The 16,667-nt window shown below is 38.9% G+C and overlaps 1 protein-coding gene and 1 pseudogene across 2 annotated transcripts; both read right to left on the bottom strand.

Annotated features, from left to right (window-relative positions):
* Positions 1 to 213: 213 nt before the first annotated feature.
* On the bottom strand, positions 214 to 4,481 carry CFL2 (cofilin 2). Of its 2 annotated transcripts, none has more exons than XM_019644733.1 (4): positions 4,324 to 4,481; positions 2,994 to 3,301; positions 2,787 to 2,863; positions 214 to 2,701 (listed from the first exon to the last, which is right to left on the bottom strand). In XM_019644733.1, the coding sequence occupies exons 1-4, from the start codon at positions 4,324 to 4,326 to the stop codon at positions 2,589 to 2,591; spliced, it is 501 nt and encodes a 166-aa protein (XP_019500278.1). In that variant the 5' UTR covers positions 4,327 to 4,481; the 3' UTR covers positions 214 to 2,588. The 2 variants fall into 2 exon arrangements, with proteins under 2 accessions (XP_019500278.1, XP_019500279.1); XM_019644734.1 differs by lacking the exon at positions 4,324 to 4,481 and adding an exon at positions 4,214 to 4,236.
* Positions 4,482 to 15,409: 10,928 nt separating this feature from the next.
* LOC109383875 (LETM1 domain-containing protein LETM2, mitochondrial pseudogene) overlaps positions 15,410 to 16,667 on the bottom strand; it is a 15,113-nt pseudogene continuing 13,855 nt past the window's right edge.

Here is a 16,667-nt window from a genome sequence, read left to right as displayed (position 1 = left end):
TGATAGCCAGTTTGGGACAAATGCCAACTGTTCCCATTTGTCTGAAAATGTCAAAATTAATTGCTACAACACTCAGTTTTCAAAGAATATTATCCCTAAATGAGAAAGCATAATCAACTAAAATCTGAAAAAAAAAAGACTGTAATGGTGCCTCTATGATATGCAGTTTAAAAATTTTACTGTTCCCAAGTATAAGTAAACACATCTCAACAGTTTTTTTATATTTTCATATATTTTATTTTTTTAAAACACTTATAATTTTGCAAGCTAGCAGTAAAATATTGTCCTCAATATTTTACTAATTAGCACCGTATACCTTTTAAAGCTTACCGGAACATTGTTTCACTGTAAATGTTTATAAAATAAAATGATCATTTCAAATGCCAAATTAGTCTCAAGTAACATGTGAACTGTTAATTTTATCACTATTTTTGGCTTTATGCACAAAGATGTATTTCAAAAATGAACTTAATAATAGTATCAATTCTGTCAATCTAACAAATCAAAGTACCACAGTTTAAAGCAATATTTAATCTCTGAAATTATATAAAGAGGCATATAAGAAAGTTGAGAAATGAGCTACAAAAACAAAAGGTACTACATAACTTAGAGTTCCTTATTTTTTAGAAGAATGAGGACAATTCCATGGTACAAGTACCAGTTACACATATGGTTTGGTATATGTCAGTATCTTCATGCTTTACTTATGAGTTCGGCCTTACCAAAAAGTCATCAAAAAGTCCAGGTTAACTCTCAGGGACAGCTGGAAGCCTGAAATACAATTGCTCAGTGCAAAAGATCCCAAGCCATTTAAACGGAAGCTTAGCCATTTAACTCCTACTTTTGTTTCCATCTGAAAAATCTTTTGAAAATACAGAAAATTATCTAATTATACTTAAATTACTTCCACATTATGAAAGGGGGATTTTTCATTTCCTCTTTTCTGATTAAGAGCATTCTTCAGAGAGATGGGGTTAAAAGTTCTAAGCCACCACTGACTGCTTACTAGCCTGCCTGTTTTGCATACCAGGAGAATCAAGTCCAGTTTTGCCATTTGTGGATAACTATGACAAGATACAAAAGCATGTGTTTGCCATAAATAGCTTTGGCTAACAGCAAACTGCTCACACTGAGCAGATCAAATTCTCTATAAGGAGAGCAGTCTGGACCACAGCCAACTCCTACTACTAATGTTTAAAACTGCTACAGCAATTCTTTTTTTCCAATTTGCAAAACAGATTAAGAAATAGTAACTGAAATGAAGGTTCCTAAATTTGAGAATTACTAAACTTTTGAAAGGACATTTTACAAATTATTTTCATTATGGCCAAATACACAAGTGCTTCCTGCTGCTACTACTCACTTAGAAATGTAAACGTGAATTAAAAAATTAGCCTAATTTATCCAGAGAACAAATCAGCTATTGAAGAGTATTTATGTCAAAGTGCAAAAAAATTTTCTGATCTCCATAACACATAAGGAAATAAATAAATGTTTATAAAAGTATCCCTCTATAATATTTTATATTAGTTGGCTTTAGGATAGCGTATTTTTTTTAAACCAAGTAAACCCAACAAACTGGAAAATATCATGCATGAATGTTGTACAAAAAAACTCTTAAATGATCAGTGCAGAGATTAATAATAGTTGTTTACTCTAGAAGTTGCTTCACATAACATTTGCAAAATATCCAAGGAAAACAAGGCAACATTCTGTAATATGCCACAATTTTTATTGCAACGTGGCCGTTTTTGTAAGGGTAGGAAGTCTGACCTCAAAGACACGTTCTATTTAAGGCTCTTTTATACAGAAATTGCCATCATGACTGATATTCAAAATATCTTTAGTGTTGCAAGACTTACATGGTAAACATAAAACTCCTACACTTATTCAGTAGTGTACACTCAATGGAAAACAAAAAGGCATTAGTTAACAGCTATTTCTTTTAAGAAGATATGCAGGTAACAGGAATGAACACTGAGGTACTAGGATAAGTTGATGACACAGTTAACACAACTTAATTGGCATTCCTTTTGGGGGTGGGGAGTTAAAATCATTACAAAAAAGTGCTTTCAATGCATAGTGTTATATCTTATATCTGTGCTGCCATGTCACAAAAATAGGCTTGCCAAGGCAGGTGAGGTGTATGAATGCTGGAGCCTCACAGAACTGCAATCGAGTGCAACTATAAATAATACTGAATAAAGTTTACCATCTGACCAGAGGATAATACTTTCAAGGCATTCAATTAGCTTACGCTTTGCAGTATTCTAAACTATTCACATTGACAATCACATTCATTGTAGTGCTTGCTGCAAGGGAGGCATATAATCAGTTGTTTTGGCTAAAATATGATGGGAAGGCATTCCTTGGGTTTTACATCAAAGTAACAGTATTAAACAGTCTAATGGCAATCACTGATAGGCTGCTTACATGAATGATATTTCCTTCATTCACTGTGTTGGAAGGACCCAGTGGGAAGAGGAAAAACAAAAAAAAAAAACACAAAAAAAACCTAATACTATTCCAGCTGACTGAGCTGGAGAAATGAAAGCTCCTTAAGATCCAGATGGCACTTGACTGTCATTTTATAAGGGTTTTCCTTCAAGTGAAACTACTACGTTTCCTCCCAATTTCTCTCCAAGTGTCGAACGGTCCTTTATGTCATCCAAGCCATTTACTTGCCACTCATGTTTAATACCTAAAAAGAAAAAAAACATGATCCTATTACCTTATTATAATGAACAAAGAGTAATTCCTCTGCACAAAATATTCAATGTCTGTACCTGTAAATTTCTTTTTAATGGCATCTTTAGAGCTAGCATAAATCATCTTGCTTTTTAACGGTGCACTTTCAGGAGCCCTACAGAAACAACAACAACAAAAAACACAATTGTTCAATCCCATTTCAAAAGGAAAGCAAAGGCAAAACTGACTGTGTTAATAATAATCCTTGCATTTTAAAAGTACGTTTTTCTTTTGTTGTTACACACCAGAATATAAATACTAGGTCTTCTTTCTTAGACTCTTTTGTTTCGTATGTGGCATCGTACAAAGCATATCGGCAATCATTCAGAGGTAGCAACTTCACAAAAGCTGTGTAGGGGTCTTCTACAGTATCACCAATGTCACCCACCAAGATCTGCTTGGCTTCCTCTACAATTATTTGTCTTTTGTCATCGCTTAAACAGAAGAGAACTGCTTTCTTTCTTTTTTTGATCTCCTCTTGTGTAGAAGATTTCCTTACTTTCATATCATTAAAAACTTTGATGACTTCATCATTCACTGTAACTCCAGATGCCTGGGGGGGGAAAAAAAAAAGAACAGTAATTCAGAACAAGTATTTTGGTTTTAACCGAAATTACTGTTTGCCTAGAGAGGGTTCCCTTTAGTCTGGACATCAAATATCACATCTTCCCGTGCAAGTAGTCCCATCAGATCTGCCACATTTTAACTATCAGAAGATGATGGGCCTATGGATTCTAACTCGCGTTGCCCCATTCATCCTTTTTAAAGTGGTTTGCTGGATGAAGTAAATGGAAGCTAGAGGGAAAGAGACAAATACAGGCTGTCCCATCCCTGAAATGTTTCCTCTTTCACTGGGTGATGTCAGAGGTTCAGGAGCAGCAGCAAAAATACCTTCTGTATTGTGTCAACTCTGCAAGCCTTAAAAAAACACTTTTGGATTTCAGTTAATGCTTCTACTATTTTTTTCTTTAAAGTCATCCTAGCCAGTGCCGTTTCCTCATAAGGAAAGAGAATCAAGTGTGAACTCCAAACCGCCCACAGCTACCACATAACTGCCTCACAGCGCAAATGCGGACACTTCAAAACTAACGGATCTAGTGTAAAGCTTTCTACCGCGAGAAAGCATTTTAAAAAGATTTTTCCCACCTCCTCAGTCTCCTTCGAAGGGTTTTATTACAAGCCATCCAGCCCTCACCATAAGCTTTCCTTCAGCAAGGGCTCTTAGAGCACGTACACATTTTAGGTCGCGCGTGTTAAGTAAAATCAGGCAGCTAAGGGCAAACGCTGCCTGCGCGGGGTGAGCTCCGCAGACCCGCCCGCGTGGCCTCCGGCCGCTGCCCGTTCGGCTTAGGCCCAGACCCCCGGCCCGCGAAGGGCCCTCCCCGCCCCCAGGAATCCGTCAGCATCAGGGCCCGGCCTGCCGGCGGGAGACAGAGCAACGGGGCCGCAGCGAAGGGGCGCCCACCTTCGAGGCCCAAATCAGGTTAAAATGGCGCCCTCACTCCCAATGCCCTGCAGGACCGCCTGCTCGCCGCGTCCCGATCCCCGGCCCCCCGGCTGGCACTCCCACCTTACCATAGTGCCCGCGGCTGTGGCTGCGGCGGCGACTCTGGCTCCGGCTCGGTGGCACTGGGAGGAGGAGGAGGGGCGGGCAGGCAGCGGCGAGTGCGGGGCACGCCGGGAGCTGCAGGCCGAGAGGCGGTGTCGGCGGCTCCGGGGGCTGCGGGCGGAGGGCGGGCGGTCACGTGGCACGCCCCGGGCCGGCCCTTCCGCCGCCGGGCCCCGCCCGCGTCCTCGACCTGACCCCGGCGCGCGCGCTCTGCAGGCCCAGGGGCTGCGCCGCGAGGGCCGGGTCTCAGGGGCCTGGCGGAGTCAGCCGGCCCGGGAAGGGGCGTCTCCCCGCTGCCTCCACGAGCGGCGCGTGCGAGGAGAGCGGTGCGCCAAGGTGTCTTTCCCTTATTGCGCTGTTGGTTTCCCCCGAAAGGGGCTGGATTCCGACGTTTAGCGTCTTTTTGGAAAGTCAAGAGATGGCGTGAATTGTTAAGATCTCCTCCCTCCGGTTAAATGAGATAAATCAGTCATCCGGAGGTTTACCCAAGTGGATTGAGTTACTCAGGTAATACAAAATGATAAAGAGAGGTGGGAAATCATTTTCCAAAAGTCTGTGGTTGAAATAATGATAGGGGAAAAAACTGGTGGTAACATCCCTTGGTAATATCCTTTTATATATCAGACTTAAGAGGAAATGGATTGTACTCTATGCGAGTAGTCTTTAATTCATAAGCTCCAGCTATGACAGCTGACATCAAATAAATGGACCCAAGAGTAGAGATTCCGCCCTCTTCTTGGCATTCATAACCTCTTCTAGCAAAGCCCGTATAACTGAGCTATGGCTCTTCTCTAACCTTTTTAATACTTAACAAATATCCCATTCATCATAGAAAAAAAAAAGGTCATCTTATAATTTGAGAAAAAATTTTCATAAGGACTTAAATGAACACTTCATGAGTTTATAATTGAAATATTATACATGAAACACTTTCTGTGCTATTTATAATGAAAGGAAGACATAATAAAGTTTAATGACTTTGGGCTGATTTATGCTACATTTTCTCCTAAACGTTAACGATTTCTACTTTATTTGTAAAATGAATTTAAAATTCTGATCAACAGTTTAACTGTTGATTTTGTTAAAAAGACTAGCACTCAAAATACAGAATTGTTACTTCCGCAAACTGTTGGGAACAAAATAGGAAGTCCAGATAAACCTTCAGGAAAGCTAAGCCAGAAATGCAGTGTACGAGCAAAAACTCTGGGCTGCGAGTTGGGAGATTTGGGTATGAATTTTGGCACTGTCCCATCTCTAACTTTGAAGTGCTTTCAACTCCTGCAGGTGCTTCATCTGTAAAACAAGCTCTGATTAAATTATCTTTAAAGCCCATTTCAGCTTTAAAATTTGATTTCATAGTATACCACTGTTTCTCAGAAAATAGCGTATATATGTTCTCAGGATTAAGTAAGTTTAGGGATGAAAAATCATAATGAGAAAGGGTTATGCCCTAGTTTGTGTGATAAATTCTTGTATCCAAAACACATTTTAAATGGAGCATGTTAGGTATTGCCTATGAAACCTAGTTTTTATGTCTATAGCTTGTGTTTCTTTTCTTTCTTTTTTAAAAGATTTTATTGGGGAATCAGGTAAGGGGAACAGACGAGTTGCTGTCCTTTTGTTCTTCAGTCTAGTTGTGGAGGACGTCGCTTCACTAGCCCATGTTGGTATTATCATTGCGCTCTTCCCGGGTGAGGCAGGCGCTCACAGGCCATTGGACAGCCACTCACGCCGGCTGCCAGCTGCTCACGGTAGCTTACGGCAGTCCACTGCAGCCCCACTGCAGCCTACGCCATCACCCACGACTCACAGCAGCCCAGCTGCAGGTGGAGCTGTTGTTCACCATCTTAGCTGTAAAGAGTGCAGCGTTACTGGCCCATGTGGGATCTGAACAGGTGGCCCTGCTTCTCAGCACTCGCGCTCCCAAGCCAACTCTTAACCAATGCGCCACTCGGCTGGCCCATGTTTATTTTTTAATGGGGGGATTGACTGAGTTTAGAGACAAAAATTGAGAAGAAACTTCCCAATGTCTAAGCATGAATCCCAAGCAAGTAGATTGTAATACTTTACATATAGCTGGTACATTAGTTTATGAAACCTTTCACTTTATTTCTCTTGAAGTTCCAAAGAAATCATGAAGAATGGATCTCCAGGGCTCCAAACATCGGTTATGTGTGGGTATCAGCAGCTCTTTTCCTTCCTGTACTCTTCTCAGGGTCTTCCTCCCTTCTCAGCCTTGAAATTTGCCCCAAAGAGTTTCCACAGCCCCAGCAGAGACCAAGTCTCGGGACACCTAGATTAGGTGTTGCAACCTCTCCCACCGAAGCTGGGGATTCCAAAGATGTTAGGCACCCCAAGCTATGACATCAACCCCTCTCCAAACCTCCCTGTCCTTCTCGCCCTCCCCAGGCAGAGTTCATACTTGCTATGCTCCAGGATTCTTTTCCTGAAGATATTTTTGTCTTTGCACATATCTTGTTGCATTGAAAGAGCTTGTTGACGTGTTCTGCCACCCCACTAGACTGGAAGCTCCTTAAGGATCTGAGTCCTACTTATCTTTGAATTTCTGGAACGTGGCACATAGTAGGTGTTCAATAGATGATGAAGTAATTACTTTAAGATGCCTTAGTGCTATAAAGAGAACAAAAAGGAAGCTCTTGAAGATCATGAAAGCTTTCTACATGCCCTTGTGAGGCTAAGACACAGTAGCAACTCCGACTCTTCATACCTATTATTTATTACCAGAACCTACCACCACTTGGTAAAGGGACAGCATTATCATGCATCGCTGCATAAATTTTGTCCCCTGTGTAGTAGAGGGATATGAGTGTCAGACAACATATATATTCATTTCCTGTGGCTGCTACAACAAATTACCACAAACCAGCGGCTCAAAATAACACAAATTTATTGTCTTGCAATTCTGGAGGCTAGAAGTCAGAAATGAGTCATCTGGGGCTAGAATCAAGATGTCAGCAGCACTTCTTCACTGCTTTTGGAAGCTGTAGGGGGAGAATGCTTTCTTGCCTTTTCACCTAGGGGCTTGCCCACATTCCTTGGTTTGTGGCTCCCAGCCAGCAATCGCATCACTCCCACCTCTGCTTCAGTCATCACATCTCTGACTCTCCCGCTGCTTCCCTCTTTCAATTTTAAGGACCACTGTGATTACTTTGGACCCATTGGATAATTTAGGATAATCTCCCACTTCAAAACCATTAACTTAACCACAAAAAAGTCCCTTTTGCTATGTTCTGGGTTCTGAGGTTTAGGACAGGAACATCTTTTGGGGTCCATTATTCACTTATCACACTACATCTGTTCTCTTTAGCAGTTTCAAGCCCAAGCAAACAACAGGTGGGACAGAAGGACCTGAACAATCCAGTACTAGGATGCATGTGTATGCTATAATTATCTGTTTGCTGGGCCACACAGGGATGGCAGCAACAAATAACCATGTAGGAACTGAGAGTAACCTTAAAGAGGATGGGTCTGAATGGAATCTCAGCTCTCACACCGTGTTTTACTTAAATGCTCTATGGCTGTTTCCTCATGTGTAAAATGGGGACTATGTTAACTCCTCCCTTTTGGGATTATGGTGAGGATCAAGTGAGATAATGTAGATAATGTATGTAAAGCTCCTTCCAGCACAGGAATAGGCACTCTGGGGCTATTTGTTACCATCAGGGCAGAGTGAAGGAGAGAGTATGATTTTACCAGCTCACAGGCAGCAGTCATGAAGCCTCCCAAGCCTCACTGGTATTGATTTATATAACACAGCTAAAATTTGTTTTCTTAAGATTCCTTAGAAAATCGGAAAAGTGAACACTTCCTAGTGCATATTTTCCCAAGAAACAATCCAGATGGAGTTTCTGTGGTGTGTAAAAGTTTAGAACCACTTTTCAAGTCCTATCTAAAATAATAAATTTGGAAAATTAAGCAGAAAAATTCTGTTTGAGCTCCACTCCCTGTCAAGACACATCATTCTCAGCTCCCACAGCAACTCCTGACAAAGACAAACGTAAGCATAAAGACGCTCACAACTTCAAAATGTACCTTTCTGCCCACATGCCTTCTTTACTCTGACATATCCCTCTGAACCCACGCCTGAGCTAAAAGACTGGTAAGGAGGCCACGTCATGTACTTTTCTAAATCCAAGTTTGAACTTAGAACTAGAAAATAAACGTAATGGGATATTTGTGTTGGAGTCTGAACTCCGTGAGTCACTCTCTGAGCCACAAAACTCACTTTAGGTCTTAAACATGTCTCATCTCTAGTTCTTTCTAATTTAGAAACATGACCTCACAATAAAGGAATTTAGCAGTCTATGTCACATGAAGAGGTAATGAGGTAGAGGGTAGCAGCAATAAAATGCAGTAAATAGTTTAAAACAGTCTCATATTCTATATTTATAAATGCCAGTTTCAACTTATTAATTCAGACATATTTATGCACTACAAGTTACTTGTGATATTAATTCAATCATGATAAGTAGCAATCGGTTATCTAAATTGTACAAACCATACAAAAAAGGCATCTGAGAAGAAGAAATTTGCTAGTAATTTATTTAAAGCAGAAATCCTTTGTTTAGCTTATTTTATTACGAAAGCTGTAGGTTTTAAAATTGTAGGCAGAAATCATACAGACATGAAAAATGTAACATGTGGAAACTATAAACAGACATGAATAAGAGAAGGCAACAGATCACAAACTAAGTCAAGAAAGAAGAGTTTATTTATTCCATTCATTCATTTATTCCTTTATTTTATTTATGGAGCACCTATGCTAGGAATGCAAAGATAAAAATAACACAGGCCCTTCCTTGAAGAAAGTTAGGTCTGTGAAAAATGCAGCAAGGAAGCCAATCATCTATGGAACAATCCCATGCATGGTACAATGGCATATGTACAGGGTGCCCTAGGAGCAGCAAGGAGGGCCACCAGCTCAGTCAATGGGGGTTACCAGGTAGATAGGGAAAGAGCAACTAAAGCAGAGAGAACTGAATGTACAAAGCCACAGCAGTGTGAGAAGAGCACAAGAAACCCCAAGTAGTTTGCTATGACCAAGGAGCCTCTGGCCTTGCTAGGGAATGAAGATGGATGGAGTGGTAGGAGGTACCAGCTCTTATGAGCCTTGTATATAATCCTACGGTTAGAATTTTATTCTGTAGGCGATGAGGGAGACAATAAAGATTTTTCACATGTGTTTTTAAAAAATAACTTCTGAGATATTATTCACATATCATAAAATTCACCCTTTTAAAGCGTACTATTCATGTTTTTTAGTATGTTCACAGTTGTGCAACCATCAGCACTATCTAATTTTAGAATATTTTTATCATCTCCAAAAGAAAACCCCCTATCTGTTAGCAGTCACTGTAATCCCCTCCTTCCCCTAACCTCTGGCAACCACTCACTAATCTCCTGTCTCTGTAGATTTCCCTCTTGTGGAATGGAATGGAATAAAGTAGTACGTAGTCTTTTGTGACTGGCTTCTTCCGCTTAGCATAACATTTTCAAAGTTCATCCATGTTGTAGTATATGTTAGTACTTAATTCTTTTTTTTATGGTCAAATAATATTCTGTTGCATGGATATACTACTTTTTATCCAGTCATCAGTTGATGGGCATTTCAGTTGTTTGCTCTTTTTGGCTATTGTGAATAATGCTACCATAAACATTCATATACAAATTTTTGTGTAAACATGTATTTTCATTTATTTGCGGTCTATACCTAGGAGTGGAATTACTGGGCCTTATAGTAACTTCATGTTTCACACTTGGGGAGCTGCCAAACTTTTCCAAAGTGGCCATACCATTTTATGATCTCATCCGAAATGTACGAGGGTTCCGGTTTCTCTACATCCTTGCCAACATTTGTCACTGTCTTTATTTTAGCCATCCTAGTGAGTGTGAAGTGGTATCTCATTGTGGTTTTGATTTGGATTTCCCTAATGGCTAATGATGTTGAGTATCATTTCATGTGCTTATTGACCATTTGTATATCTTATTTGGAGAAATGCCTATTAATATCCTTAGTCCATTTTTTCATTGGTTGTCTTTTTATTAAGTTGTAAGAGTTCTTTGTATATTCTGGACCATGAGTCCCTTATTAGATGTATGATTTCCAAAAAATTCCTCCCATCCTGTGGGTTGTCTTTTCACTTTCTTGATGGTGTCTTATGAAGCAGAAAGCTTTGAAATTTTGATGAAGTCTATCTAGTTTATCTAGATTTTCTTTTGTTACTTGTGTTTTTGGCATTATGTCTAAGAAACCATTGCCTAATATATGTTTATAAAGATTTATTCCCATGTTTTTATCTAAGAGTTCCAACTTTACATTCAGACCTGTGATCTATTTTGAGTTACTTTTTCAGTATGGTGAGGCAGGGGTCCAGCTTCACTCGTTTGCATGTGGATATCCAGTTGTCACAGCACCATTTGTTGAAAAGATTATTCTTCCCCTAAAATTTGTTTTTAAATGCTATTATAGGTACTCTAGCAACACAGTAAAAAAAATGCTATCAATTTTTAGATTTATAATTGCTTACTGATGAATAAACTGATAACAAGAATTTCTCTTGTATTTCATGTTGGATTACTTATGTGTCTGAAATTAATTTCTTAATAAATATAACAATAGAAACTTTATTTATTTATTTATTTATTTATTTATTTATTAAATATTGTATTCCTACCATGTGCCAGGAACTGTGCTAGACTCTGGGTATAAGATGAATTTTCATCAAGAAACTATTTGCTGAAGAAATTCCTTAGGATGGTTCAATTTCTCAAACATTTTTTCTATACATTGGTGTTAGATAATTTCTTCCATGTTCTTTTCTGATTTGCCAAAACTAGTTTCAGTAGGATGAGTTTTTTTCCTTTGTGAATGTTACAACAAAGATTTGATTTGGTGGTCAATTTCTTGTACATGAAACATTTAAACATTTTCTGTACATTTAAATTTTTTCTATACATTACTGAAAAAATTTTGATAATGGCACCTGCTAGTATCAATTTTATTTTCTCTTGTTTCTATCAAATCTAATATTGTTAAGCATACGAGGTCAATTATGTTCGTGAACTTGTTGCAAAGATGTTGCTAACCTTTTTTGATATCAGAGGGATTATTCATTATGAATTTGTACCAACTGGACAAACAGTTAACCAAGTTTACTATTATTTTTGAAAGTGCTGAAAAGACTGCATGAAAAAGTTAGATGACCTGAACTTTTCACCAACAATTCATGGCTCTTGCATCATGACAATGTACCAGGTGCTCACACGGCACTGTCTGTGAGGGAGTTTTTAGTCAGTAAACAAATAACTGTATTGGGACACCCTCCCTAATCAACTGATCTGGTCCCCAGTGATTTCTTTCTTTACCTAAAGATAAAGGAAATATTGAAAGGAAGACATCTTGATGACATTCAGGACATCAAGGGTAATACGACAACAGCTGTGATGGCCATTCCAGAAAAAGAGTTCCAAAATTGCTTTGAAGAGGGGACTAGGCACTGGCATCGGTGCATAGCTTCCCAAGGGGAGTGCTTCGAAGGTGACTATAGTGATATTCAGCAATGAGATATGTACCACTTTTTCTAGGATGAGTTCGCGAACTTAATTTTCTGACCTCACATGGTCCCTGTCTTCATGGAGCTTGTGGTCTAGTGAGCAAATAACAGAGGGCTCTGATATAGACTAGGGGAATTTGTTCTCACACCAGTGGTGGATGAGCCCCCATTGATCACATCTTTGCCTACACTGGTATATGTCTGACTCTGTAATGTTTGCTGGTTTGGCTGTGTGAACTGGTATTTCACTATGATTTTAATTTTCACTTGTCTGATCACTAGTGCTGTTGACCATTCTATGCTAGTTCATATACTTTATAAAATTTTCTTAGGGTCATTTTTATTTTTCTTAATTTTAGTAGTTCTTTATATACTTATTATACCAGCTGTTTGTCTGTTATATGCATTGCAAATACCTTCTTCCATTTTGTGGACTTTTAATTTCGTTTATTGTGTCTCTTAGGTAAAGAAGTTAAACAATTATGTGATAGAATGTAGCAAGTTATTCCTTTAGGTTCGTGCTTTTCTTTTCTGTTTATGGTTTGTCTTCTTTCCTCCCTCCCTCCTTCCAGTTTTCCTTTCCTTCCTTTGCCTCCTTCTCTTCCTCCTTTCTCCCCCACCCTTCTTCCTTTCTTTCAAGAAATCCTTCTTAATCAAATATTTGATGAGCTCAAGGAATTAGTATTAAAGTTTTTTTGTGTGTAATAATTGTATTGAGGTCTTTTTGTTTAGAGTCCTTTTTCCTTTAGAGATACATTCTGAAATATTTACCAATAAAATAATGTGATGAGTGGAATTTTCTTGAAAATAATATGGGGTGACAGTTAGGGGGGCAAATAAAGCAAAAATAGTCATGAGTTGATAATTGTCAAAGCTGAGCAATAGGTACACGGCGGTTCATTGTACTATTCTAATTTTGTATATGTTAAAATTTTTCTATAATAAAAACCATGAGGGAGGAAAAGAGAAAGAGGAAATCTTTTCCAATGTTAATATAAAATATTTTCCTACATATTCTTCAAATAATTTTAAAGTTTTGTTTTTTTGTGCATTTAGGCCTCTAATCCCTGGGTAACTCGGAAGGAACATCATAGAAGAGGACCAGAGAACAGGTTTTTACTGGGCTATTCAAAGATGATCAAGAAGTAATGTTTGTGTGGTTGGCCAGGTCCTCTGACAATCTTTGTCCTAGGAAGGCCTTTCCAAACAACGAGGACAATTTGTCTTGACTGTGTAAAAACATGCTTTTTGATCTAAATTTGAAGAAAGAAGCCTATTATATTCTATGTATGAAATAGAAATAACCAAAGGAAGTATTTGACATTTATTAAAAAATTTTTAAAACTTTGGTCTCTTTTTGACCATTTATCCTTTTTTAGCCATAGGTAAAAATATTTTTTAAAATACGATAACTGCATTTATCTAGTAAAATAATTTTGCTAAAGCCTTTATCTCAAAAAGTTAGCTCTTTAAGCTTCTGCCCTTGGAATTCCTACCTTCAAAGTAACATGCACATTTGGAGACGAATAATTTCTTCTACATTTGTGTTGAGGGGGAGTGGCAGATGTTTTTAGATCTACTAGGAAAGAGTTGAAGCTAAGAGTCTTTGATCTGCTGGGATTTCTAACACATGTGAACTCTCAGCATACTTTCTATAATTCTACCAGATGTAGTTAAAGTGTTCGTAGTGAGTCCATCAACTTATAACTTACTTTAGTTACGGATCTCTTGTTCTCTATTATACAGGATGGATTTTTGGATTTTTTTTCAGATTTGTAGTTTGCTCATTTCCCTCCAGAAATTATTAAGAGATGGTCTGAACAGGTGGACCCTTTATCTTTGTCTGTCCTGAGACAGCATGGTTAGGCTACTCAGTAAGTTAAACAAATACAATACTTTGCAAATTCTGACATAGTTAGTTTACGCTTTAGAGTGAAAAAAAGCTGAGTTGAAATAGAGGAAGAGTATTAGGAAGTATTAGAAAGAAGCACATGGCTTGAAAAAATATTTATTTTTTCTTGCCCAGAATTAGTGAGACTATCTAGTCTCAATGAGATGCAGGAGATCTCAGGATAAAGTTAAATATTCAGTTGTAACATAGCATAGCACACACATCTCTTTGCTTTCTTTCCTGCAAGTTTCACAGCCATATTATTTTAGTGAGTATCTACTATGTGCCTGGTACTCTACTAGCCCAAGTCTTTCTACAGAAAGGCTTAACTAACCAATTATTAACCCTAATGGTAAACTAAGTAGAGAATTCAGCAACAGTTCTTCAAGAAGATATACAAGAAGTACATTCTGGTTATCTCTGCTTCTTTGGCCCTGTGATTAGGAAGAGTTACTTGTAAGAGACTCAGAAAAGAGATATTTTCATCTCTACCAATCCTCAACTTTTAATAACCATAAAAATAAGAACCATTACAAAATGAGACAGAGACCATCAAATAAATGTCTCAGCAGCTTCCAACTTGTCCTGAGAGGCAAAAAAAAAAACAACCCATAATGAATTTATGTCACTTTTAGTACCCACTGGCATCATTTGATCCATAGCCTAGCATCAGCATCCAAGAATTTCGAAAGTGTGAGCTGTTTTGCTACCATAATGTTGCAGACAGAATCATTCTGAGTCATATTGCTTTTTTAACCCTTCAGATAGAAAACTGCAAGTGTGGTCTTAAGTTTGCTTTATATAAAAGTTCAGGGTTTTTAGTTATACTGAGTGTGAGGATTATGGAAAAGGATGCTTACTTTATCATCCTAGAAGTGGAAGTGTGACTAGGGATGACTTTTTAAATTTTTTGTTTAACTCTCCATTTTGTTCTCCAAGAAGCTTTTTCTTTATATCCAGAAAGACCTTGCTGGGGAGTATATCCATTCCATCTCATAAAGTACTTTGTTTCCAGGTCACTATTCCTGCTGATAAATCACTCTGAAAAAGTTGGTTGGGTGCTCCTACAATGGTTTTTGGAGTTTCCAAATTCTTACTCAGGTTACCAAGCCATAAGAGGCAGAGTTATCTAAGACACTAAGCTGATTCCATGATGCAAAAAATTTCCTCTCTTAAAGGACATGGGCACAAATATAAAGCTGTTAAAAACAACATGGGGGTGGTTTACACAAAGTTTAGTGGGATGAAATAATGATATAGAGGAAATGGGCTTTGCAATTATACTTTTCTAAATGGTCTGAACTTGGTCTCACTGCTGACATAATCTGGAATGGTTTCAAGGCTTCAAAGGACTGCTCCAAGGACTAAGTGGCTGATCCTTTACTCAAACCAGACACAGATAATCTTAGCTGGGAGGTCCTTTATGGACGCCACTGCTGAGGGCAGGAAGCTGGGGAGAGTGAGCTTCATCCTCCAGTAGTTCTTTTTTTTTTTTTAAAGTTGCAGAAAAGGACAGTTTATTAGAAGAAAAAATATATTTAAAGAAACAGAATTGGGCCCGGGCAGTAGAGAATGGCTCAAGAGCCATTATTTGAAGAGAAAGTACACTTCAAAGAGTTTGGAGTGGGTCGAGCAAAGGAAGTTCAAAAGGCCTCCAGTAGTTCTTTTGGTCAAGTCCTTATGTGCCTTGCTGTTCTGGGTTATCTTTTGTGATTTGACCTGGAACATACCTTCTTTAGCAGAAGTGATGAATCTTTTAGGTAGTTAAATAGATGTTGATGGTGTTATGGGTGATGATAAAACTGGTGGCAGCTGCATACATTTTTTATCCTTTAGCTGAAGTGCCAAATCCACCATGTTCTCTTTGGATTCAGGGGAAGTAGGTGATTCCATAGGAATATCTGTCTTTGAAGCCTCCTCACTTAATGGGATATCAGTTGGCTTTGGCTTCACATCTACCAGGTAGAATGTTCTTGACAGTAGCAGAGGAGGGGCGACAGTGTCTTTCAGATGGAGGTCCTGACGCTCTCTTGGCTGTTGCTCAGAATTTTTCAGTGAGACCCAGGGATGTCATCCCTCAGGCCCTACAGGAAGCTTGCAGCTCTGACACACTCAAGGTACTCACCCTTTCTTTGGCAATTGTTTCATCATCTGCTTTAGTAGGCTTCAATTTCATCAGGAGCTGAAAACAGAGGAAATTGTTGGTTCTAAGGGACTGCAATTCTAGCAGTTTGCGAAGGGCAACCAGCTCCAGGGGCAGCTTATCCTCAAACAGTTTGGAAATACGTAGTATCTCATTTGTGCTGGTCTGGATCTGTTTGATGTAGGATGACAACTGTGTAGAGCCATCTTCCAGCTTAATGCTGTTCTTCCTTGCCATTTCTGTAATAATTTGTGAAGAAATTTTGCTAGTTCCAACTTTGCAGCCATTTTATTTTTTTGTTTTTCTTCCTTTTTAGATTTACTTTCAAAAGTTGATGACAAAATCTCTTAGATGGAGTGGTAGGTAAACACTGTACTGCCTCCTCCCACGACCACATCAAAATTACAACTAAACTACGGAACAACCACCATGGAGAACCACCTGAAGTCTAGCTGAACAGAAGTCTTATAACTAAGGAAATACGGCAGAATCTATGTTGAGACTGGTGGAGACAAGAAACAGGTTGGTCCCATGCCCATGTATAGCGGTTAAAAATTGGGAGCAATAGGGCTGGTCGAGTGGCGCGATGGTTAAGAGCTGGCTTGGGATGCCAGAGGGCCCCAGTTAGGATCCCACATATGAGGGCCAGTGACACTGCCCTCCACAGCTAAGATGCTGAACAACAGCTCAACCTGGAGCTGG

The sequence above is a fragment of the Hipposideros armiger genome, unplaced genomic scaffold (assembly GCF_001890085.2).
Source record: "Hipposideros armiger isolate ML-2016 unplaced genomic scaffold, ASM189008v1 scaffold_90, whole genome shotgun sequence".
Lineage (NCBI taxonomy): Eukaryota > Metazoa > Chordata > Mammalia > Chiroptera > Hipposideridae > Hipposideros > Hipposideros armiger.
This window is presented reverse-complemented; position numbering and strand designations above follow the sequence as displayed.

Bases quoted from the DNA above. Each gene is read 5' to 3' on its own strand.
- CFL2 (XM_019644733.1), bottom strand. The intron at 2,864-2,993 runs GTGTGTAACAAC...TTGTTTCTGTAG, and splicing joins GACCTAGTATTTATATTCTG to GGCTCCTGAAAGTGCACCGT. The intron at 2,702-2,786 runs GTACAGACATTG...TTTTCTTTTTAG, and splicing joins CATTAAAAAGAAATTTACAG to GTATTAAACATGAGTGGCAA.